Below are 25,166 nucleotides of genomic sequence, written 5' to 3'. Positions count from 1 at the left end.
ATGTCTATGTTAAAGGGGAACATTATCAGCAGACCTATGTAAGCGTCAATATATACCTTGATGGTGCAGAAAAAAGACCATCTATTTTTTCAACCGATTTCCGAACTCTAAATGGGTGAATTTTGGGGAATTAAACGCATTTCTGTTTATGGCTCTTTTGGCGATGACGTCAAAATGTGACGTCACCGAGGTAATACAGCCGCCATTTTCATTTTCAACACATTGCAAGCACCTGGTCTCAGCTCTGTTATTTTCCGTTTTTTTGACTATTTTTTGGAACCTTGGAAACATCATGCCTCGTCGGTGTGTTGTCGGAGGGTGTAACAACACTAACAGGGAGGGATTCAAGTTGCACCACTGGCCCGAAGATGCCAAAGTAGCAAGAAATCTGCCGCCAGACCCCCATTGAATGTACCGGAGTGTTTGCACATTTTACCGGCGATGACAGACATGGCACAGAGATGTATGGATAACCTGCAGATGCATTTGCAACGATAAAGTCAACGAAATCACAAAGGTGAGTTTTGTTGATGTTGTTGACTTATGTGCTAATCAGACATATTTGGTCGCAGCGTGACTGGCAGCTAATCGATGCTAACATGCTATTTACCGGCGGAGCTAAAGCAGACATGGCACAGATATGTATGGATAACCTGCAGATGCATTTGCAACTATATTACGTTTCCTTCCACCCACATTTAATGCGAAAAAAACCACTTACCAATCGAAGGATTTAAGTTGCTCCAGTGTCACAAGATGCGAAAGTCCTGATCGTTTGGTCCGCACATTTTACCGGCAATGCTAACGCAGCTATTCGGCCATGCTATGGCTATGAATAGCGTCAATAGCTTCAGTTTCTTCTTCAATACTTTCATACTCCAACCATTCGTTTCAAAACATGCGTAATCTGTTGAATCGCTTAAACCGCTGAAATCCGAGTCTAAAGCCGAGCTAATGTCGCTATATCTTGCTGTGGTATTCGCCATTGTTTGTTTGAATTGGCAGCACTGTTTGACGTCACAGGAAAATGGATAGTGTCTTTGCGGAGAGCCACAAAAAGGCACTTTAAAGCTTTTTTTAGGGATATTCCGGGACCGGTAATATTTTGGAAAAAAAAATCAAAAAATACAACAAGCCAATGGGAACTGATTTTTATTGTTTTTAACCCTTTTGAAATTGTGATAATGTTCCCCTTTAAAGGCCGACTGAAACCCACTACTACCGACCACGCAGTCTGATAGTTTATATATCAATGATGAAATATTAACATTGCAACACATGCCAATACGGCCAGTTTAGTTTACTAAATTACAATTTTAAATTTCCCGCAGAGTTTCTTGTTGAAAACGTCGCGAAATGATGACGTGTGTTTGTGACGTTATTGGTTGGAGGGGACATACTAGCTCAGCACCACTTACGGCTAAAAGTCGTCCTTTTTCATCGCATAATTACACAGTATTTTGGACATCTGTGTTGCTGAATCTTTTGCAATTTGTTCAATTAATAATGGAGACTATAAAGAAGAATGCTGTTGGTGGAAAGCGGTGGATTGCAGCTGCCTTTGGCAACCAAAACACAGCCGGTGTTTCTTTGTTTGTTGTGAAGCTTTAGCGTACATGTTTCTCTACCACATGTCAACCAGCAAGTTTTTGGATTAGAAAATTGCGATATTAAGTCAGCGTCCTCGTGCAGCAGCTGTCATCTTGGCTCCTCTCAGAGACACTGGCGGTCACCGCAGCCCTCCGACTTTCAGGTATGACTTTATAATTTCACTAAAACACTATTAACACAATAAGCAGATAAGGGAATTTCCAGAATTATCCTACTAAATGTGTCTAATAACATGTGAATCGCTCCCACTTCCGTCGCCTTCTTTTCTTTTTTCTAGTGCTTCACTCTAACTTTCCTCATCCACGAATTGTTCATCCTCCCTCAAATTAATGGGGAAATTGTCGCTTTCTCGGTCCGAATCGCTCTTACTGCTGGTGGCTATGATTATAAACAATGTGAGGAGCCCTACAATCCGTGATGTCACGCGCACATCGTCTGCTACTTCCGGTACAGGCAAAGCTTTTTTATTAGCGACCAAAAGTCGCAAACTTTATCGTGGATGTTCTCTACTAAATCCTTTCAGCAAAAATATGGCAATATCGCGAAATGATCAAGTATGACACATAGAATGGACCTGCTATCCCCGTTTAAATAAGAAAATCTCATTTCAGGAGGCCTTTAATCCAGTGGTCCCCAACCTTTTTGTATCCGCGGACCGGTCAACGCTTAATAATTTGTCCCGCGGCCCGGGTGGCGGGGTGGGGGGTGTCCTTTTTTTTTTTTTTTTTTATAAATAAATAAAATAAATGGGTTGTACTTGTATAGCGCTTTTCTACCTTCAAGGTACTCAAAGCACTTTGACACTACTTCCACATCTACCCATTCACACACACATTCACACACTGATGGGGGAGCTGCCATGCAAGGCGCTAACCAGCACCCATCAGGAGCAAGGGTGAAGTGTCTTGCTCAGGACACCTCCATAAAAAGGGACGTTTTTGTCATGAAAAAGGGAGTTTTTTGTGGTTGGCGCACCAATTGTAAGTGTATATTGTGTTTTTTATTTTGATTTAATTAAAAAAAAAAAAAAAGTATTTATTTTTTATTTTATTTTAACTTTTTTTTATAAAAATTAATAAAAAATTATTTTGCGCTCCGGTACCAATCGGGCCGCGGCACGGTGCTTGGGGACCACTGCTTTAATAGGTCTTGTTTCAGGACCAGCCAATGAGGTGTCGAGTTTGAAGTCACGTGACACGAATCTTTCATCGGCTGGTCCTGAGACCTGATAAATCGCTTCTGTCTTAATTTACCGAATTTCGAAATGACGAGTATTTCCACTTTTAGACTGAATTTTCATACATTAAATTTTAACACACCGTATTTTGACTAAGTTGAATTTTTACACAAACATTTTTTGTTTTCAAATTTAATTTCAATTGGATGTGTGTAATTGTAAAAATATAATGAGTACAGTGTAGCAAATTCGTCACCACTATCGTCCTTAAATTAAAAAATATTAAATTTTTCATTGTTTGTTCATTTAAAAAAAGTTTTTTCGTTTCGCGTCTGGCATCAGTGCGCATGCGCCAAGGAGCCGCCTCCCTCCCTCCCGCCAGCTCAGCTGACAAGAGCAGGCGGCGCAGCAACAACCGCTGATGATGGCAGACTCTGGAAGTCACCAAGAAGTGGCAGTTATCGGCAACACAGACATCACGCCCACGGAATCCGAGAACAACATCATCAACACGGTCGTAAAAGTCTTCATTTATGCGGCACTTACTTCCATTGCAACGAAGCTACTATCAAGCCTGCGAGTGTTAGCCTCTTTAAGCTAGCAGTGAGCGGCGAAGCCAATGATATATTGTCCTGTTTTTTTTTTTATATCCCGCAAAAAAGTGTATGCTAGTTTATTAACTAGTTTTCATCAGTGTTTATTTACTGTCAATAACTGTAATGTAGTTATTTGTAGTACTTATGAGAGAGTTTCTGCTTACTAATGTATTTTTTTGGGCGGAAGTGACGTATGCAGCGAAAGGGGTCTCGCGTCTTGTGACCTGCAAACAATAAAAGTTGCCACAAGTGCAACCCTGGCAATAGAACCAATCCGCGGATCTTTGTTCACTCTGATGTGGCTCAGCTGCTAAATTGCCGACTCCAACAATTATTCCGGGAAGTTTGCAGATTTTAGTGCCTCTCTCAGAAATCACCCGGGGACAACATTCTCCAATATTCACCTGGACTTCAATACAGAGAGTGTGCAGTGATGGCAATGCCTTTAACCTCCTCTACAACATGTTGTCGCGCCCGCTTTTACATTACGCGATCTGCTTGTCGACTGGTCACATTTTTTAATCAGCCTCTGTTATCACACAAAAGTGACTGCAATGCATACTTAGTCAACATCAATCAATGTTTATTTATATAGCCCTGAATCACAAATGTCTCAAAGGACTGTACAAACGACTACGACATCCTCGGAAAAACCCACATAAGGGCAAGGAAAACTCACTCCCAGTGGGCAAGGATAATTCACACCCAGTGGGACGCCAGTGACAATGATGACTATGAGAAAACTTGGAGAGGACCTCAAGTGTGGGCAACCCCCACCCTTCTAGGGGACCGAAAGCAATGGATGTCGAGCGGGTCTAACATGATACAGTAAAAGTTCAATCCATAGTGGCTCCAACACAGCCGCGAGAGTTCAGTTCAAAGCGGATCCAAGACAGCAGCGAGAGTCCCGTCCACAGGAAACCATCCCAAGCGGAGTCGGATCAGCATCGTAGAGATGTCCCCAACCGATACACAGGCGCGCGGTCCATCCTGGGTCCCGACGTGCGGTCCATCCTGGGTCCCGACTCTGGACAGCCAGTACTTCATCCATGGTCATCGGATGGACCCCCTCCACAAGGGAGGGGGGGACAGAGGAGAAAAAGAAAAGAAGTGGCAGATCAACTGGTCTATAAAAGAGGCCTATTTAAAGGCTAGAGTATACAAATGAGTTTTAAGGTGAGACTTAAATGCTTCTACTGAGGTAGCATCTCGAACTGTTACCAGCATACAGGTTACACTGAGGGTTTTAATATAAACAATGATAACACTCTTACTAATATGCGCCACACTGTGAACCCACACCAAACAAGAATGGCAAACACATTTTGGGAGAACATCGGCACTGTAACACAACATAAACACATAAGAACAAATACCCAGAATCCCATGTATCCCTACATTATACACCCCAACCCCGCCCATCTTAACCACCGCACGGAGGGGGGGAATTTGGTGCTAGCGGGGGTGTATAATGTACCCTGGAAGAGTAGGGATGCATGGGATTCTGGGTATTTGTTATTTTGTGTTTGTTGTGTTACAGTGAAGATGTTCTCCCAAAATGTGTTTTTCATTCTTGTTTGGTGTGGGTTCACAGTGTAGCGCATATTAGTAAGGGTGCTAAAGTTGTTTATATCACAACCCTCAGTGTAACCTGTATGGCTGTTGAACAACTATGCCTTGCAATTGTTGGCGTGTGTCTGCAGAAGCCTCGTACGACATGTGACTGGCCTGGCAAGCTGATTGAATGTGTTGTAGAGGGCGCCAAAGGCAGTACCTTCATAGGATGCCCTTGTTATTGTTAATCGAGGGAAATTCTGCCAACAGTCGCGAGAATAGTCGATCTGACATTCGGTAGTCTCTCGAAATATTTGGGAGGGTTGGCAAGTGTGATGCTGTCAAGCGGCATTCATATAAAACTCGCGGGCCCCACTATCATTAAATTTTCATATTAAGGTGCGGGCCGCGTGTCTGAGACCCCTGGTTTATACATAGCACAAAGTAAAAAAAACTCTGTATGCAGTGTTATTTCATTTTAAACGTCAAAAGAGTTTTGTGGCTCCCATTGTTTCCTTTATTTTGTGAAACAGGTCAAAATGGCTCTTTATTTGTTTTGCTCATTGTCCTTTGCAGATGGTGGAGAAGGGGAGCTCCCTGTTGAAAAAACTGGAGATCAATGTGGCGGAGGCTGAGAAGAGAACGGGCAAAAACACCGTCAACATGCAGGAAACGTATACTGTCTACCTCATAGAAACACGGTAGGTCCAGGATAAGCAACATTGTTCAGATGACCAAATTGCAACAATTTCATTGTTGCTCTATCTACTGTGAGCTCCCAAGGCCGCAGACAACTACAGTCGTGGTAAAAAGTTCACACCAGGGCTGGGTGATATGGCCTTTTTTTAATATCTTGATACTTTTAGGTCATATCGCGATATACAATATATATTACGATATTTTGCCTTGGCCTTGATTGAACACTTGATGCATATAATCACAGCAGTACGATGATTCTATGTGTCTACATTAAAACAATCTTCTTCATACTGCATTCATATATGCTACTTTTAAACTTTCATGCAGAGAGGGAAATCACAATTAAGTCAATTGACCAAAAGTGTATTTATTAAAGTTATTAAGCAGTGGCACAAACATTCATGTCATTTCCAAAAACAGAAAATGCAAGATTGTCAGAGACATTTTAAGTGTCAAATCAAAATGAGCTGCATAATAGGAAATCAAATAGTATTGGTCCTTCACTATGTGGTAGGTTACTACAGACGTTATTAAATTCTCTTCATTCTCTAGCAAGTGACTTTTCAAATGATTTTATATATTAGCAGTAATGCTACTTGCATCGCTTGTGCCCCACACTAGACAAATTACGGTTGTCTGTTCGACATATTCCCACTTGAAGCCGAACCACCGCTAGACAATGGACCCCCTGCTGTTTTATTAGGAATTGAGTCTTCCTTCATTTGTTACCAAATTCTAATCTTTCTCTGGTATTACGACTCGTACGGCTACGTTAACATCACAGCCAACGTTATCCAGTCTGCTACCTCTCTGCTGGGCGCGGGCGTATACGTATGTGACGTATGACGTGTCGGTGTAAGTTTGTGCCCCTGCTTGTCTGTGAGAAGGAGAGACAGGAAAAAGTGAGAAGAGCCTGTAGTGTAATGTCCGCAGCTAAAAGCAACTACGTGAGAACGGATACTCGAATATCACGATATACTCATGTTCTATATCGCACAGAGACAAACCCGCGATATATTGTATATATCGCCCAGCCCTAGTTCACCCACACTTGTAAAGAACATAATGTCATGGCTGTCTTGACTTTCCAATAATTTCTACAACTCTTATTTTTTTGTGATAGAGTGATTGGAGCACATACTTGTTGGTCACAAAAAACATTGATGAAATTTGGTTCTTTTATGAAAATTTTACCAAATCTGCTGGGTCAAAAGTATACATACAGCAATGGTTAATATTTGGTTACATCGACATCCATTGCTTTCGGTCCCCTAGGGGGGGGGTTGCCCACATATGAGGTCCTCTCCAAGGTTTCTCATAGTCAGCATTGTCACTGGCGTCCCACTGGATGTGAATTCTCCCTGCCCACTGGGTGTGAGTTTTCCTTGCCCTTTTGTGGGCTCTTCCGAGGATGTCGTAGTCGTAATGGTTTGTGCAGTCCTTTGTGACATTTGTGATTTAGGGCTATATAAATAAACATTGATTGATTGATTGATTGATTGATTGATTGATGTCCCTTGGCAAGTTTCACTGCAATAGGCGCTTTTGGTAGCCATCCACAAGCTTCTGGAAGGTTTCTTGTTGAAATTTTGACCGCTCCTGACAAAATTGATGCAGTTCAGCTAAATTTGTTGGTTTTCTGACATGGACTTGTTTGTTCATCATTGTCCACATGTTTAAGTCAGGACTTTGGGAAGGCCATTCTAAAGCCTTAATTTTTATTTATTTAGCCTTTATTTAACCAGGTGAAATCCCATTAAGATCAAAGATCTCTTTTCCTCGGGAGACCTGGCCAAGACAGCAGCAGCGAGGTTACATTAAAAACAGTAAACAACACATAAAACATCACATTTACAACATTAAAACTTGCTCATATGACACATGTGCATACGGACAAGTTAGACTGCAGTCCTTTCACCGAATCTTTAAACTCATTTAATGTGACAAGGGTTTGAAGTTGAATATTCGATTGTAGGTTATAACAAGCCTTCTGTGCTGAAAACCTAAATGCTTTCTTGCCCAGTTCAGTTCTTACTTTGGGGATGACAAATTGAAGAACATTCATTGAACGAAGATTTTGACTTCCTTGTTTTTTTGTTAAAAGACAAGATAGATAAGATTGAGTGATACAAAGAATGGTTTTGTAGATGAAAATATACCAATGATTGAGGCGTAGAGCACTGATAATTCTAGCCTGATTTAGCCATTCCTTTACCACTTTTGACGTGTGTTTGGGGTTATTGTCCTGTTGGAACATCCATTTTTTGTTTCATCTGACCTCCAGAAGGTCTTATCTTTGTCCATGTCAGATGAAACAAAAATGGAGCTGTTTGGCCACAATACCCAGGAACATGTTTGGAGGAGAAAAAGTGAGGCCTTTAGTCCCAGGAACACCATTCCCACCGTCAAGCATGGTGGTGTTACTATTATGTTCTTGGCCTGTTTTGTTGCCAATGGAACTGGTGTTTTACAGAGAGTAAACGGGATAATGAAAAAGGAGGATATCCTCCAAATTCTTCAGGGCAACCTAAAATCATCAGCCCGGAGGTTGATTCTGAGGCGCATTTGGGTGTTCCAACATTACAATGACCCCAAACACACGTCATAAGTAGAAAAGGAATGGCTAAATCAAGCCAAAATTAAGATTTTAGAATTACCTTCCTAAAGTCCTGACTTAAACTTTTTTTTTTTTTAATCTTCTATTCTTTTCTCCCACACACCCCTTGTTTACCTGTATGTCATCTTTTTTGTAAGGGGCGCTGGAAGCCGGCAGACCCGTCAGCGATCCTGTTCTGTCTCCCTGTAATGTTTGTCTGATCTTGAATGGGATTGTGCTGAAAATTGTAATTTTCCTGAAGGAACTCTCCTGACGGAATAAATAAAGTACTATCTTATCTTATCTTATCTTAAACATGTGGACAATGCTGAATAAATAAGTCCATGTCAGAAAACCAACAAATGTAGGTAAACTGCACCAATTTTGTCAGGAGGAGTGGTCAAAAATTCAACCAGAAGCTTGTGGATGGCTACCAAAAGTGTCTTATTGCAGTGAAACTTGCCAAGGGACATGTAAGCAAATATTAACATTGCTGTATGTATACTTTTGACCCAGCAGATTTGCTCACATTTTCAGTAGACTAATAATAAGTTCATAAAAGAACCAAACTTCATGAATGTTTTTGTGACCAAAAAGTATGTGCTCCAATTACACTACCACCAAAAAATAAGAGTTGTAGAAAGTATTTGAAACTCAAGACAGCCATGACATTATGTTCTTTACAAGTGTATGTAAACTTTTGACCATGACTGTAGGTAACAAGGGGATTGGGAATAAGGTTGTACGGTATACCTGTACTAATTAATTGAACTATTCTGCCTTTGAAAAATTCCAGTACTTTTCTTTTTCATGGCTGTCTTGAGTTTCCAATACATTACTGGTCATATGAGCTTAGGTGCAGGTTAGTCAACACACACGGAGTACTTGCAAGTAGAAACAATGTGAAGACAGAGGAGGGAAAGTGGGATGTCTTTTGGCTTTAAAACTCACTGTAAAGATGAAGCTACACTGACGCGCCGCTCTGCAAGCGATGCTTTAAACATCGCTAGCTTCCAGCTGATGTCTCTCCGCAATGTTTTCACTACTTTTAAACCACAAATCCTTGCCTCTGTGGCGACAAATGAATTATGTTTCTTTAAATAGTCATCCCTGCAGGACGAGGAACAGCTAAAGGGGCTTTACTACACACCGTAGGAGCATACAATAACTAACAACATGCTAGCAATCCTGAATGTATACCAATTGGTGCATCTATACAAAAATCGACTGCAACTGGGTAACACACGGCACACTGACAAAGCTTTACCTATTGTGAATATAACAATCTACAAGGTTAATGTAGTTGGCTTCTCTTTCTTCCCCTTCCATTCATCTGCTTTCTTTTGTATTTCAAGCTATATGTATTGTTGCATTTGAAACATTCGTATTGCTGATAATAGAGGTAATTATTGATATTATTCGTTATCAATAGTGGTAGTTCTATTGGTAGTTTTATTGCTCCATTTGTTGTGTTTATTGCCATTTCTGTATTATTAATATTTATTTTACTAACTGGTTCTTTGCTTTCACTTTTACCATCATATTTGTACATATCCTATTTGCTGATGTTCTGTTATTGTTATTGTTGTGTTTGCTGTTGTTGTTTTTGTCTCTCTGGCTTATTACCCCTTTTGTCCCCGCAATTTCCCCCTTTGTCAGCCTTTTTTCTCTTTCTATCTTTCTATCCCCTCCTGCTCCGGCCCGGCTGCACAAAATAATAATTTAAATGGGACGGCGTGGCGCAGTCGTCGAGTGGCCGTGCGCAACCCGAGGGTCCCTGGTTCAAATCCCACCTAGTACCAACCTCGTCACGTCCGTTGTGTCCTGAGCAAGACACTTCACCCTTGCTCCTGATGGGTGCTGGTTGGCGCCTTGCATGGCAGCTCCCTCCATCAGTGTGTGAATGTGTGTGTGAATGGGTAAATGTGGAAGTAGTGTCAAAGCGCTTTGAGTACCTTGAAGGTAGAAAAGCGCTATACAATTCCAACCCATTTAACCCATTTAAATCCATTGAAAAAAGTCAAGTACAAATAAGGCAACAAGAGAAGTATCCCACATTTGTATTTTGTAAAGTAAATGAGTACAGTTGATACGGGCATCTACATCAACTATATGATTTGCCTGAGTAGCTGGACAAGACAAAAAAAAATTGACTAACGATACAAAGTACAAGCGCTATTTCTAGTCGATACTACAGTCATTACATTAATATTTTTTATTATTACAAATGTTTGTCATTTTTTTATTGCTTACAAATTCAGGAAAATCTTCCCTGGACATAGAAGAACTTTAATTATGAACATTGTATGATCCTGTAACTCCTTGGTGTTGAATCCTATTTGTAGTAACACCCAGAATTTATGTAAAGTATCCAAAAAAACAGAAGAAAAAAGTGTTTATTACATTTTAACAGAAGTGTAGATAGTATATTTGAACGGAATGTAATTACACTAGTAAATGAAAGAGTAGAGCAATATTCCATCCATCCATTAATTCATTATTGGACCACTTAAAAAATAATACAATGGGAAATGACACAATATATTACTGCATACGTCAGCAGCCAAATTCGGAGCAATTGTAACCCGTTTGCTTTAAAGAGACGTTGTTCACTATCTTATTTAATGCCAAAATTGTTCTTTAACTGCCATACAAAACAAATGAATTTATCCTAAAAAGTTTGTTAAAATAAATACAAAAAGTTTTTTTTTTTTTTTTTTTTTTGGAGAAGTATTGAAATACATTTTGATACCGGTACCAAAAATATTGGTGTCGTTACAAGACTAACTGGAATATACTATAGTTACAGAAATATCTGAATAGAAATGGTTCTGTATTTTCGAACAATCATAATCTAAATATATTCCCGTTGCAACATGTTCATGTTGTGTCTGCAGACCAGCTGAAACGGTGGCAGACGCATCATCACCCTCCACTCCCGACTGTCTGTGGAGGCGCTACAGTGAGTTTGAGCTGCTCCGAACATACCTCCTGGTCACCTACCCTTACATCATCATCCCTCCACTACCAGAGAAAAGGGTAAGTGAAACAAAGGTGATTAAATAAAACGGCATTGTTTCTAGACGTGAGTGTGCGATTCCATTCATAGGCGGAGTTTGTGTGGCACAAGCTGTCGGCGGACAACCTTGACCCGGACTTTGTCGAGCGGCGGAGAGTCGGCCTGGAAAACTTTCTGCTGCGTGTGATGTCACATCCTGTCCTTTGCAAAGACAATATATTTTTCCTCTTTCTCACAGAGGTTTGTATCGTCGTTAAGTCATGGTGTGCCGATCCGATATTGATATTGGTCTGATACCAGCAAAAAAAAAAAAAGTATTGGATGATATGTAAAATCTCTGAATTAAATTCTGATACAAGTAATCCATCTAGAATTCCTACAGTAAGCATAGAAGTGTGAACTTTTCTTTTATTTTAGTGGTCATTACAAAAGGTAAACTTAGCACACAAGGTAGATGTGTAATAAGTGTCCATAATTGCAAAATATTGCAGTCTAAAACACTTTATTTGTCAATATGAACAAGTACAGGATCATATTATTTGAATATTACCTACAGATAAAAAGTCTCAAAGGCAGAAGCGTATTAGAAAGTATTCAGTAAAACTTTCACTCCACTTCAAAAGGATAAATCTGTCATACGGTTAGTATTTATCATATCTTCCATTGTTCTCTGAGCAATTTACCTTGAGCAAAGCTTTTCTAACATTCTGCTCTACAAAATATTAAAAGTGTGTAGTATGATTCATGCTGATATAAATTTGTAATGTAATCAGTATTAGACAACACTCAAGGCCCCAATATTGGTATGCTATGGTATGTGAAAAAGCTGCCATTTAACATCAACGCAGTAGTACTAGCAGTTGTCTACAGCAGTGGTTCTCAACCTTTTTTCAGTGATGTACCCCCTGTGAACATTTTTTTAATTCAAGTACCCCTAATCAGGGCAAAGCATTTTTGGTTGAAAAAAAGAGATAAAGAAGTAAAATACAGCACTATGTCATCAGTTTAAGATTTATTAAATTGTATAACAGTGCAAAATATTGCTCATTTGTAGTGGTCTTTCTGGAACTATTTGGAAAAAAAACATAAAAATAACAAAAAAAATGTTGAAAAATAAACAAGTGATTCAATTATAAATAAAGATTTCCACACATAGAAGTAATCATCAACTTAAAGTGCCCTCTTTGGGGATTGTAATAGAGATCAGTCTGGATTCATGAATTTAATTTTAAATATTTCTTCACAAAAAAAGAAATCTTTAACATCAATATTTATGGAACATGTCCACAAAACATCTAGCTGTCAACACTGAATAATGCATTGTTGCATTTCTTTTCACAGTTTATGAACTTAAATTCATATTTTGTTGAAGTATTATTCAATAAATATATTTATAAAGGATTTTTGAATTGTAATTATTTTTATAATATTTAAAAAAAATCTCACGTACCCCTTGGCATACCTTCAAGTACCCCCAGATGTACGCGTACCTCCATTTGAGAACCACTGGTCTACAGTGACCATTTACATGGAGTGGAACCGCAAATTACGAAATAAGTTGACTTGCCTCTATAAATCACTTTATAGAATACTTTTGTCTTTGTAAGAAAAAACATTTTACCTTTGCAATAATTCAATATTATTATTGCTAACTTAACCACATTGTACTGATCAACCAGGATAGAGACGTGTGTGACGCTTTTCTGTGCGGAAACATTTGATCGTTTCAGTTCTGTAGTTATCATTACATTTTTCGCCATTGCCATCACGAAATAATCAACATTGTACAGTAGCTTGTTTAGTTGCTGTCAAACTTCGGTTGGACTGAAACAGTTTTCAAATAAAAAATAACTCAAGTCGATCTCGATACCCAAAAAATGTAACAATAAGTGCATTTAATAGAACATATATATAGTTTTAAATGCAGAAAAAAATTGCAATGAATGACTAATGAAATTAAATAGAACACTTACTCTCACTCTTATCATTTATTGAAGACTATTTTTGGCAAAGTAGCTGAGAAATGGAGATATAGGAGTAAATTGGCCAATCAGTCACCACTTTCATGTTTTTCTTTTTTTTAATTCAATAGTGTTTCTCGCCTTCTTTATTAAACTATCTCTCTCTCTATCACAACTTTCTTTGGCCCCATGTTGGCTCATTTTGCTATTAAAAAATACATGTTCTGCTAACATCCTGTTGCCTGCTTGCACCAGAGCAACCTTAGGTGGTTCTTTGAAGTACTGCAATGACAACTGAAATGCTCCTGTTTTAATCTGTCAATTAATTTTTGATTTAGGAGAAAGGCTGGAGGGATGCCGTTTTGGAAACGGGTTTCCAAGACAAGGTACTTTTGAGGTTTTTCTGGAAACGTAATTGACAAACTTACTGCAAAATGAAGCATTTTTTTTAGTGTTAAAATATGTCTTCCTTTTTTAGGCTGATTCCAGGTTGAAGTCCTTGAGCGCCATGTTCAGAGTCAAGAACCCTGATAAGTAGGTGTACTTTTTTATCCCTCTAATCTGTGAACATAGTCACACGAACAACTTAGTATCAACCTTTAAATCAATAGCATGAGCTAGTAAGAAGTCATTCATGGTCTAGAAATTTGCTTGGGGAAATAGTGAATTTTATTTTAACTCCATTAAAACAAAATCCACCGTCATATAAACTGCTAACCTTTTGCTGCATTTTCTAGACGGTTTACAGCGCTGAAGCAATATAGTGATGAACTGAATGCTGTCATCTCTCAGCTTCTCAGGGTGAGAGCGGTGAGTATTGACCTACACACAAACTCTAATGTACATAAAATGCTCTTGTATTGCTACTGTTGAACACAGAAGTGTTTAATGTATAAATGATAATCTTTTGTCATAAAACATTTACAACTGAACAAGTTCCCTTCATTATAATAGTTAACTGTGTTTATTACAGAGAGTTGCGGACAGACTATATGGCGTTTACAAAGTCCATGGTAACTATGGCCGAGTTTTCAGGTGAGCGAGTTTTGTTTGTTCCTGCACTTTTATCTACTGCCACCAGAGTGTGCTGCATTGACACAAACCACACATCATCTCATACACATATTGTCTTCAATAAAGTACTAATTTATGTTATAAGGCATCAGGTTGTTGTTAATAATTTTAATTCAACATAGATAGCAAGTCACATGTTTGTGTCTTCAGCGAATGGAGCGCGATAGAAAAAGAAATGGGAGACGGGCTACAAAGTGCTGGTCACCACATGGACACGTAAGTTATGAACACCACCTAACTAAACTCAACTTGCCTCCAAGTTGTAAATGTGATACATTTGTTCTTTGTGGTCAGCTATGCTTCGTCCATTGATGACATTTTGGAGGAGGAAGAACATTATGCAGACCAACTGAAGGAATATCTCTTCTACACTGAATCTGTCCGGTAAGTTGGCCACAACATTGCGATTAAAAATATACCCCATGCTTTAATTAGTCGGCTGTGACTTGTCACAAACACCTTCATTGTAGGGCTGGGCGATAATCAATATACTCGATACATTACGGGCTTGTATCTGTGCATTATATAGAAAAGACTATAGATTATATCGTGATATTCGAGTATACAATCTCACGCAGTTGCTTATAGCTGCGGGCATTACACTACAGGAGTTTCTCACTCTTTTTTGCCTCTCCTTCTCACAGAGAGATAAAACAAGCGCACCTTCTTACATATATCACATACGTATACGCCCTCGCGGAGCAGAGAGTTAACAGCATGGTTAACGTTAGCTGCGGTGCGAGTGGTAATATGAGAGAAAGAAGGTGTGAATCTGGTAACAAATGAAGGAAGAATTAATTCCCAAGAAAAACAGCACGGGGTCCATCGTCTGGCGGTGGTTTGGCTTCAAGCGGGAATACGTTGAACAGACAATCGTAATTTGTCAAGTGTGGGGAAAAAGCAGCATTTCTGCTAATATGTAGCATCCTTTGAAAAGTCACCCGCTAGAGAATGAAGAGTGTTTGAAACTCCGCATGTCAACATCTCAGTTCATTGCCACACCAACAAAATGCAGAGGCAACCATTTCCACATCAACACCGGATGAAATAAATAGTCAACAACAGAAGGAGATAACGTCCGCAGGAACCTACCACATAGCGAAGGACATACACTATTTGATTTCCTATTATGCAGCTCATTTTTATTTGACACTTATTGAAATATCTTGTGTGACATCATGCACAAAAGTGCACTATATTTGTTTTTACCTGTTGTAGTGGTGTTCTGTATAAAAAGGGCACTTTAATTTAGTGTTGTTTTGATATGTCATCTGAGTGACATCATGCACAAAAGTGCACTCATAGCTTGTTTTAAAATGTCTCTGACAATCTTCCACTTTGTGTTCTGAAATTACATGAATGTTTGTGCCACTGTTTAATAAATACAGTTTTGGTCCATTGATTTAGTTGTGATTTCCCTCTCCGCATGTAAGTTTAAAATGAGCATATATTAATGCAGTATGAACAATAATGTTTTAATGTAGACACATAGAAACATCATACTGCTGTGATCATATGCGTCAAGTGTTCATTCAAGGGTAAGGCAAAATATCAAGATATATATCGTGACATGGCCTAAAAATATCGAGATATTAAAAAAAGGCCTAGTTCTTTGTTATTTTAGGAAAGGTTTCTGTATCGAACAGGTGTCAGCAACTTTCACTCTCAAAAGAGCAATTTGACTTTTCTTTCACAAACTAAAAATAGTCTGGAGCTGCTAAATATAACACAGCTTATAAACTTTCAAAATGTTGATCTTTAATTTTATTTTACAGGCAAAGCTATCTATCCATGCAGAATTGTCTCCAACCTTTTTTCTTCTGAGAGCCACTTTTACAAAATGAAAATTGACAAGAGTTACTCCTTTTTTGAATGGTTTATTTTTATAGTTTATTACAAGCCAAACAAAGGGAATACGCTTATTTTGCCAGAACATTCCTCTTCACAACTCACATTTTTGTATTAAAGGGACCCTATAAGGCAAAAACAATACCTGTTGTTGTCTGTTTTAGTGTATTTGTAATCCCTATATGTCCGAAAAATGGTTAATCAAGCCATCGAGGCATGACAGAAATATGTATAAAACAATTACGCCTTTTTCCAAAATTCCTCCAAACAAGCCTTCTGAGACTTTAGCGATGTTTTTTGCCTTTGTTTCGTCAGCGAAAATCTTCATATATGTCAGAGGTTTACTCAGAGCTTTGTGCGAGTCTGCTATTTTTATCCAGTCAATGAGTTTCTTATTTTTCTCTGTCCTCTTGTGGAGGTGACTGGCTCGCCATGTACATGCATGCTTAGATCCTCCACTGCTGCCATTTCTAATAAAAAGTGGCATATAGTTGTAACGTTTATCTGTCAGTAGACCCGATTTGAACACACTACAAACGACAAAATGGCTGACAGGGTGGAGACGCAGTTGAATGGGGTTTGTTACCGTGGGATGACAAAGGATGACTTTGGCATGTTATATGAAAACGCCCACAAAACGGCACATTCTGAAGAGACGGTCAGAAAGCAGTTTGAAGATGGTGTGTAAAATATAGTCTATGCAAAATTTTGACCAAAGGATCACCAATATATCTTATATAGACCACAAGAAGATGTTATATATGTATATAAAAAATCACAATACAACATTTAAAAATGGCTCATAGTCTGAATTGTACAAGTACTGAGAGTTTAAGAAAATATTATTTTACCCTTTCGTGAGCTACTCAAAATCCACTGGCAAGCTATTGGTTGGATACCCCTACTCTATTTTATTATGTAATTATTTTCATTTTGGATTGTATTCATGGTTAGTTTACCAACAGGGGTCGCACACTCATGAAGTCTCTCACACACCGTACACACACCAGCTCACTCTCCTTTTTTCCGTGCCTTCCTAACGCTCATCCAACTCCCAGTCAGGACACATTTATGGCCTCCAAGTCAGTTGGAAGCAATGGAACTGGTTTCTCTTCTAAGCCCAGTGCCAGCTGCCAACCTCTCATCTGAGGATGACCACGATGTTTGTTTTTGGTCTTAGGTCGGTGTGTAGGAAACATGAGCTGATCCAGTACGAGTTGGAAGTAGCAGCTCAGGATCTGGCCAGTAAGAAGCAGCAGAGAGAAGAGTTGGCCACTGGGGTAACACACATTCATTAGCTGTTGCGACTTTGGCCTGTTGGGCATCAAAATCAACAATACAATGTGCACCATTGTGATGTTGTAAGGTGCTATACAATTGCATCTTGATTGATTGATTGAATTTGCCTGAGTAGCTTAACAGGACAGAAAAAAGAAGCTTCAGAATTGAGAGTTATTACTGCTAACTGCCTTTTATTTTTGTGTGCATCTTTTAGATGGTGCGTGTTTTCTCCCTAAAAGGAATGACCAGTAAACTGTTTGGCCAGGAGAGCCAGGAGCAGAGGGAGAGCAGGTTGGCATCCTTGGAGCAGAGCATCCAGGAGGGAGAGCAAGCAATGAAAGAGAAGAACACAGAGTGCCAGTGAGCTTTTTATCCCAACTTTATCTTGTCTTTTCTCCATCGATAATGAACTCTTTGCTGACTATGATTAATATGGAGTGTGTGTTTACTGTCACACTGACTAATTTAGAGGTCAAATCAAGCAAAGTTCCCCATTCTGTTGGCCTGAACGTTTCCTATTTTGTGTCCATCATCTGTGTTTGTCTTCAGAGAGTTTGTGCGAACAGCCTGGGAAGATATCGAGCGTTTTAAGGAACAGAAGGACAGAGATCTGCGTGAAGCACTCATCAGTTATGCTATCATGCAAATTAGCATGTGTAAGAAGGTAGGTGTGGCCTGGTGGTTTCTTCAGTAGTTTGTTGCCTCTTATATACCGTATTTTTCGGATTATAAATCGCAGTTTTTTTTCCATAGTTTGGCCGGGGGTGCCACTTATACTCTGGAGCGACTTATGTGTGAAATTATTAACACATTACCATAAAATACCAAATAATATTATTTATGTAATTCACGTAAGAGACGAGGCATATATCAGCAACCGTCACACACACACGTCAACCAATAAAAATTTGCCAGGAGCGGGTCATGGCAGAAGTGCATTGTTGAAAAAAAGATGCTACCTGCTTCTACTTCCGTACCGATGAAAATTAATAATTTCAACATTGGCGGTAACTTATAAAAACTAAGAAGGGCTGAACAAAAATGGGATCGAAAAGCAAATCATATACTGCAGGTTACAAGCTGGAAGTAGTGAAATATGCAGAAGAAAACGGCAATCGAGCAGCAGAAAGAAAGTTTGAAGTAAGCGGAGGTTACTCTTACTGAAATGAAGAAAACTAAAGGGAACTCTCCTGAAGGAATCAATAAAGTACTATCTATCTAAATCGGATTTAGCGATTAGGAGTGACCGATTGTTTGGTAAACGTATAGCATGTTCTATATGTTATAGTTATTTGAATGACTCTCACCATAATATGTTACGTTAACATACCAGGCACCTTCTCAGTTGGTTATTTATGCATCATATAACGTACACTTATTCAGCCTGTTGTTCACTATTCTTTATTTATTTTAAATTGCCTTTCAAATGTCTGTTATTGGTGTTGAATTTTATCAAATACATTTCCCCAAAACAATGCGACTTATACTCTAGTGCGACTTATATATGTTTTTTTTTCCTTCTTTATTATGCATTTTCGGCAGGTGCGATTTATACCCCGGAGCGACTTATAATCCGAAAAATACGTTACATACACACGGAGGTCAGAACATGACTGCAAAATGTATTGAAATCAGTGTATCATGTACATGGTAATGTAACTAAGAGTTTATAACTGGGTTCGGCACAATTTTTTTAAATACAGTGTTTCCTGAAATACAGGCTAACATTTTATAGATTACATATTTTGATTTGCCGGGTGCATTTGTCCACCTGAAACAAACGAAATTCTCATTTGTCCCCTCCGTTGTTTAAAAAAAAAATACTTAAACATGTAACTTTAACTACCTTGAATGGGACTCAAGCTCCATATAGCAGTGTTTTTCAACCTTTTTTGAGCCAAGGCACACCACCAGCAGAAATCATTAAACGAAACTCCGTAGTGATACTGACAATAAAAAGTCGTTCTCACAATTGTTGGATATGAATTTAACCCATAACCAAGCATGCATCACTATAGCTCTTGTCTCAAAGTAGGTGTATTGTCACGACCTGTCACATAACTCCGTGACTTATTTTGAGTTTTTTGGTGTTTTCCTGTGTGTAGTGTTTTAGTCCTTCTCTTGTGCTCCAATTTTGGTGTTTTTTCCCTGTTTTGTTGGTAATTTCCTGTTGCAGTTTCATGTCTTCCTTGAGCGCTGTTTTCCACACCTGCTTTGTTTTTCGCAATCAAGACTATTTAAGTTGTGCGGACCCTTTCCTTCTTTGTGGGGACATTGTTGATTGTCATGTCATGTACGGATGTACTTTGTGGATGCCGTCTCTGCTCCACACACAGTAAGTCTTTGCTGTCGTCCAGCATTTTGTGTTTTGTTTACTTTGCAGCCAGTTTGGTTTTAGTTTTGTTTTGCATAGCCACGCCCTAGCTTCAAGGCCTTTTTCTTAGCGGCACTCGCCTTTTGTTTATTTTTGGTTCAAGCATTACCTGCACAGCTGCCCGCATTATGTGATCACCACATGGTGTGTTTTCGACATCTACAAAGCAATTGGTGCCACCTACTGATATGGAAGAATGGTTAGTCTGCCGATCTCTAGATAGTACAAACACTCAACAGCGGCACATTATTTGTGGATTATAATTATTTGTGTTCAATAAATATATTTAATTTTAACCCAATTACGTGAAATTACATAATTTCCCACTGCATACCAGACTGTATTTCACGGTACACTAGTGTGCCGCGGCACAGTGGTTGAAAAACACCGCCATATAGAGACGTTTTTTTTCATTAATAATTGCCTTGTACATAAGTCCACTTGAAACAATCATCTCCTTTCTCTTCTCCATTGTAAAAATAAAAACTAGTTTGTCATTTCTGGCATTGTTCAACCGCAGAACACTGCAGCACCTAACTATATTTGTGATAATATCCCTGTATTCTATGTATTTGGGCTTGTGGGTATCCGATGCACAGTCCAGAGTATAGTCTCGTCTGCTCGGTAGGAATGGGTACTGAATTTGGTCGTTTTATAGGTACCGACTAAAGTAGTTCAATACAACCGGGTAAGGATGCTATATTTCAATACTTTTTGTTGCACCGGACGTCATGTCTGGTTGCAGACTCACAAGCACTTGGCCAGAAAAGAAGCACTCAAGCACTTAGAGCGGACTCAGCTGGACGGCCTTTTCTAGGTAATGTTACAATTTTCCATGTCACCAAAGTAAGAAGGCACCTAAAAGTACAAAAAGGCTCCACTTATCAAATAGTGTTAGCGTAATGCTAATATTCCTTTAAGACTGCGTTTAATTATTTATGCATAAAACACATTAGTTTTCACACTGCACAGGCAAATAAATTCATTATTCTGCCCTCGCTACTTGTTTCCAGCATGTGCAGCTAGACAGATAGTTAACAGCATGAAGAAACAAAAGCTAACATTTATTTGCCATGGACATGCTAACAATTAGCATTAGCGAATGGCGATTTTGCATGAAGATTTTAACACCTCCAAATTTGGTCATGAAAACCACAATGCATGTTTTAAATTAAAACAGCAAGTGAGTAATAAGTACTGCACAATACTCACATTTTTATCACTTAGTAGGGATCAATAAAATAAAAACTGGCATATTCAACTTAATGGTTTCGACCAGTGGTCCCCAACCTCCGGGCCGCGGCGTGGTACCGGGCCGCAGAAGAATTTTTAATAAATTTTTATTTAAAAAAAAAAAATATATATATATTTTATTTAATCAACATAAAAAACACAATATACACTTACAATTGGTGCACCAACCACAAAAACCTCACTTTTTCATGACAAAAACGTCCCTTTTTCATGACAAAGAAAAAAAAAAAAAAAAGAAGGACCCCCGCCCGGGCCGTGGGACAAATTATTAAGCGTTGACCCGTCCGCGGATACAAAAAGGTTGGGGACCACTGGTTTTGACTACTTACTGCAACGGCTATTCATCTACACAATGAAGAAGGCTGCAGTTTCAAGAGCCCAAAGTCTCAGGGGCCGTAATCAAAATTTGGATGTTTCTTTAGAAAGTGCCTCTGCAGGTAATTCTTTGATACTGCCTTTACTTATTCACAAATAAAACATAAGTTTTCACACTGCACTGTCAATAAGTTCATTATTCTGCCCTCGCTACTTGTTTGCAGTATGTTCAGCTCGACAGATAGTTAACAGCATGATGAAACAAAAGCTAAGTTTGGTACAGATTGATGTTACTTCTTTTGAATTGTTTTTCTTCTTCAGTTTTATTTCTCTATATGTCTTCCTTTATTTAGGTTTGTTAAACTGAAACTATAAACATTACAAAAGTATAACGTCCATTGTCTATTTTACATAAATAAAATATAATATTTAGTGTTAATACACCCAGCAAACATTGCACACGTGGTTTAAAACAGTTAAACCTAAGGTTAGGCTTCATCGCCGTCAGCTGGTCAAATTCAGCTCTACGTGTATTTAACCAGTTTTGATTGTCAGAGTTATACAGCCAAAAACAACATGACCACAAATACAAAAGACATCACAAAGTCAGCATTTTCAATACATCCGTACTTTGTTGTCCCGTCGCTCAGATTTTTGTGATATGTTTTGGTTTTTTTCATGGTCGATAGTGCCATCTTCTAAAACTCGGCCCCCATCTCTCCTCCCCCCGCACACTCAGCATCGGCTCTCCACAGGGCTGTGTGCTGAGCCCTTTGCTGTATTCCCTCTACACCCATGACTGTAGTCCAGCCCACTCAGAGAACACCATAATCAAGTTCGCTGATGACACAACGGTGGTGGGTCCCATTACCGGGGGGGATGAGTCTGCATACAGAGATGAGGTCCTGAAACTCAGCGCGGTGTTCAGTGAATAATCTGGCACTGAACACCACAAAAACTAAGGACTAATCTTTGACTTCAGCAATAACACAGCAGACCCCGCCCCCCTCTACATCAACAGCGAGGAGGTAGAGAGAGTCAGCTCCTTTAAGTTCCTCGGCATCCTCATATCTGCTGACCTCTCCTGGACCCAAAATACAACTGCGGTTATCTGGAAGGCCCAGCGGAGACTCCACTTTCTGAGGGTGCTGAGTAAGAACAGACTGGAAAGGCAGCTGACGGTGACCTACTATCGCTCGGCTGCATAACAGTGTGGTACGCCAGCTGCACTGAAGCAGACAAACAGGCGATTCACAGGGTCATAAAGTCTGCACAAAAAATCATCTGCTGCCCCCTGCCCTCCCTGAAGGATTTACATAACTCCCGTTGCCTCAAGAAAGCAACAAACATCACCAAAGACAGCACGCACCCTGGATTCCACCTGTTCTACCTGCTACCATTGGGCAGGTGCATCAGAGCCAGAACAAACAGGCTCAGAGACAGCTTTTTTCCCAGAGCTGTCACCATGTTGAACTCTAACTTATAATAATAATAATTCACCCTTATACAATATCTTGATACCCTACTGTGCAATACTACCCTTCGAGTGCAATACGTCCGACACTGATTGTTATTTATTACTTCGGTACTCTTGTCTTGTTCTGTATATTGTACAGTATTTTGTATATTGTACACGATTGCTTGTTGTTTTTATTGGATAGTAATCTGTTTATTTCAATTGTTAGTTTTTCCTTTCTTACCTCTTGTGTTATTTATTTTATCCCATATTTGTTCCCACAACCGCACCTTAAGTTGGAGTCTTTAATCTCGTTATATGCAAATATAATGACAATAAAGTCTATTCTATTCTATTCTGATGCATCCAGCGGGGCATCACAAAAAAAATTGGGCATAATAATATGTTAATTCCACAACCGTGTATATCGTTATCGGTTGATATCGGAATCGGTAATTAAGAGTTGGAGAATATCGGATATCGGCAAAAAAGCCATTATCGGACATCTCTAAAAACAAGATAACTGGACAGCACACCTCAGTGTAAAATAAAACAAGTTTTGTTTGAACAGTTAATATTTACTAACACTTATGTATACACAAAAGAACTGAAAATTGGTACCGTTACTACCGGTTTTGATCTCCCACATACTGGGTTTTGGTACTATATCAGTTCAAATGTGAAAACATACCCATCCCTACTGCTAGGATAGGCTCTCTCTAACCTGATTAGAAATATGCAAATATAATGACAATAAAGTCTATTCTATTCTAATGCATCCAGCGGGGCATCACAAAAAAAATTGGGCATAATAATATGTTAATTCCACAACCGTATATATCGTTATCGGTTGATATCGGAATCGGTAATTAAGAGTTGGACAATATCGGATATCGGCAAAAAAGCCATTATCGGACATCTCTAAAAACAAGATAACTGGACAGCACACCTCAGTGTAAAATGTAAAATAAAACAAGTTTTGTTTGAACAGTTAATATTTACTAACACTTATGTATACACCAAAGAACAGAAAATTGGTACCGTTACTACCGGTTTCGATCCCCCACATACTGGGTTTTAGTACAAATGTGAAAACATACCCATCCCTACTGCTAGGATAGGCTCTCTCTAACCTGATTAGAAATAGCGTTACAAAATAAATTAATGATCAAAACTGTTTAAAACTTAAGACTTCTTGTCCTTTCTGTAGTTAGGTAAACCCTGTCCACTACTCTTGGTAATATGGTTCCCCTTACATTGAGTCTCATTACATTTTGCAGGTGTTGAGTAGCTCATGTTGTGGCCAATGATGTTGTGAGTACGTGTCTTTAATATCTCTTTTTCTGTCACTTCCTCAGGGAATCCAGGTGTGGTCCAATGCCAAAGAGTGTTTCAACAAAATGTGATTCACGTTGAAGCCAATCACAGCACCCTCCACCTTCCACTCAAAAAGAATCCCCACAGAATGTTCAGACCAGTGCCATACTGGTCAGTTTATATCTCGCCGCCTAATGGGGATATGACATGAGCGCACAAATACTTTGTTGGACATGCCTAATAACGCACACTTTGTTGTGAATGCTTGAATTATTCAGTGATCGATATTCAATTTTCAATCAAAGTTTGTCAGCATGACGCAGAATCACTTCATCCTGCTCGGTTGTACGGCTGACTGCCCGACCCACATAAGGTACGACTTACACCAGACTCATTAGTAACACGGATTGAATATTTGAGAAGATGTAACAGACTTTCTTCGGAGATAACAGTGGTTTCCCTGAATGTGATGCCTCACAATGTTCATTTGCTTTGTTCTTTTTTCTTTTCTTTTTTTACACTAAATTAAACAGTCAGTTGGGTTGAGTTAGTAATACTGATTTGTGTTGCTCAACACCCATCATTACTCTACTTAAGCATTGAGCTTTGACCTTTAATCTGATAAAGAGTAAACAATAGTACAGCACCTAAGTGCAAATAAAAATCAGTTAAAGAATGTTGGAATAACTGTCACTCCTACAAGGGTTCAATTCATCAATGACCAAACGTACAGTGCGTGTTTATACTCTCATAAATGGAGCAGAAAAAACATTTTGAAGGTTAAAAGTAATGTTTTCAATGGGAGACATCTTCTTGCACAATAAGACACTAATAAACATTTGTTAAAAAATAACACCACCTGTGGTGTTGTCCATTTCTCAGGTAAAATGGTGGTTAGAGAAACAGTCTGCAAAAATAATTAATATGCTCCATGCTCGGATATGCCACTGATTGTTTGATTATTCCATGCTAAAAATGTGGTACAATATTATTTTGTGCACTTTGTGAATGGAATAAAATACATGTTTTTGTGG

General features: G+C 39.0%; 1 protein-coding gene across 1 annotated transcript in view; it reads left to right on the top strand.

Annotated features, from left to right (window-relative positions):
• Positions 1-3,141: 3,141 nt before the first annotated feature.
• Positions 3,142-25,166, top strand: part of snx4 (sorting nexin 4) — a 22,093-nt gene continuing 68 nt past the window's right edge. Inside the window, exons 1-14 of the mRNA XM_061879029.1 lie at positions 3,142-3,302; positions 5,515-5,639; positions 11,131-11,272; positions 11,343-11,492; positions 13,552-13,599; positions 13,692-13,747; positions 13,951-14,023; positions 14,187-14,248; positions 14,438-14,503; positions 14,582-14,671; positions 17,316-17,415; positions 17,631-17,776; positions 17,966-18,080; positions 24,174-25,166. The exon at positions 24,174-25,166 is cut by the window's right edge and continues 68 nt beyond it. Coding sequence (XP_061735013.1) covers positions 3,210-3,302; positions 5,515-5,639; positions 11,131-11,272; positions 11,343-11,492; positions 13,552-13,599; positions 13,692-13,747; positions 13,951-14,023; positions 14,187-14,248; positions 14,438-14,503; positions 14,582-14,671; positions 17,316-17,415; positions 17,631-17,776; positions 17,966-18,080; positions 24,174-24,221 — 1,314 coding nt within the window. The 5' untranslated portion in view covers positions 3,142-3,209 and the 3' untranslated portion in view covers positions 24,222-25,166. The remainder of the gene's footprint in view (positions 3,303-5,514; positions 5,640-11,130; positions 11,273-11,342; positions 11,493-13,551; positions 13,600-13,691; positions 13,748-13,950; positions 14,024-14,186; positions 14,249-14,437; positions 14,504-14,581; positions 14,672-17,315; positions 17,416-17,630; positions 17,777-17,965; positions 18,081-24,173) is intronic.

The sequence above is a fragment of the Nerophis ophidion genome, linkage group LG19 (assembly GCF_033978795.1).
Source record: "Nerophis ophidion isolate RoL-2023_Sa linkage group LG19, RoL_Noph_v1.0, whole genome shotgun sequence".
Classification (NCBI taxonomy): Eukaryota; Metazoa; Chordata; class Actinopteri; order Syngnathiformes; family Syngnathidae; genus Nerophis; species Nerophis ophidion.
Note: the sequence above shows the minus strand (reverse complement) of the source record. Positions and strands in the feature narration are given on the sequence as shown.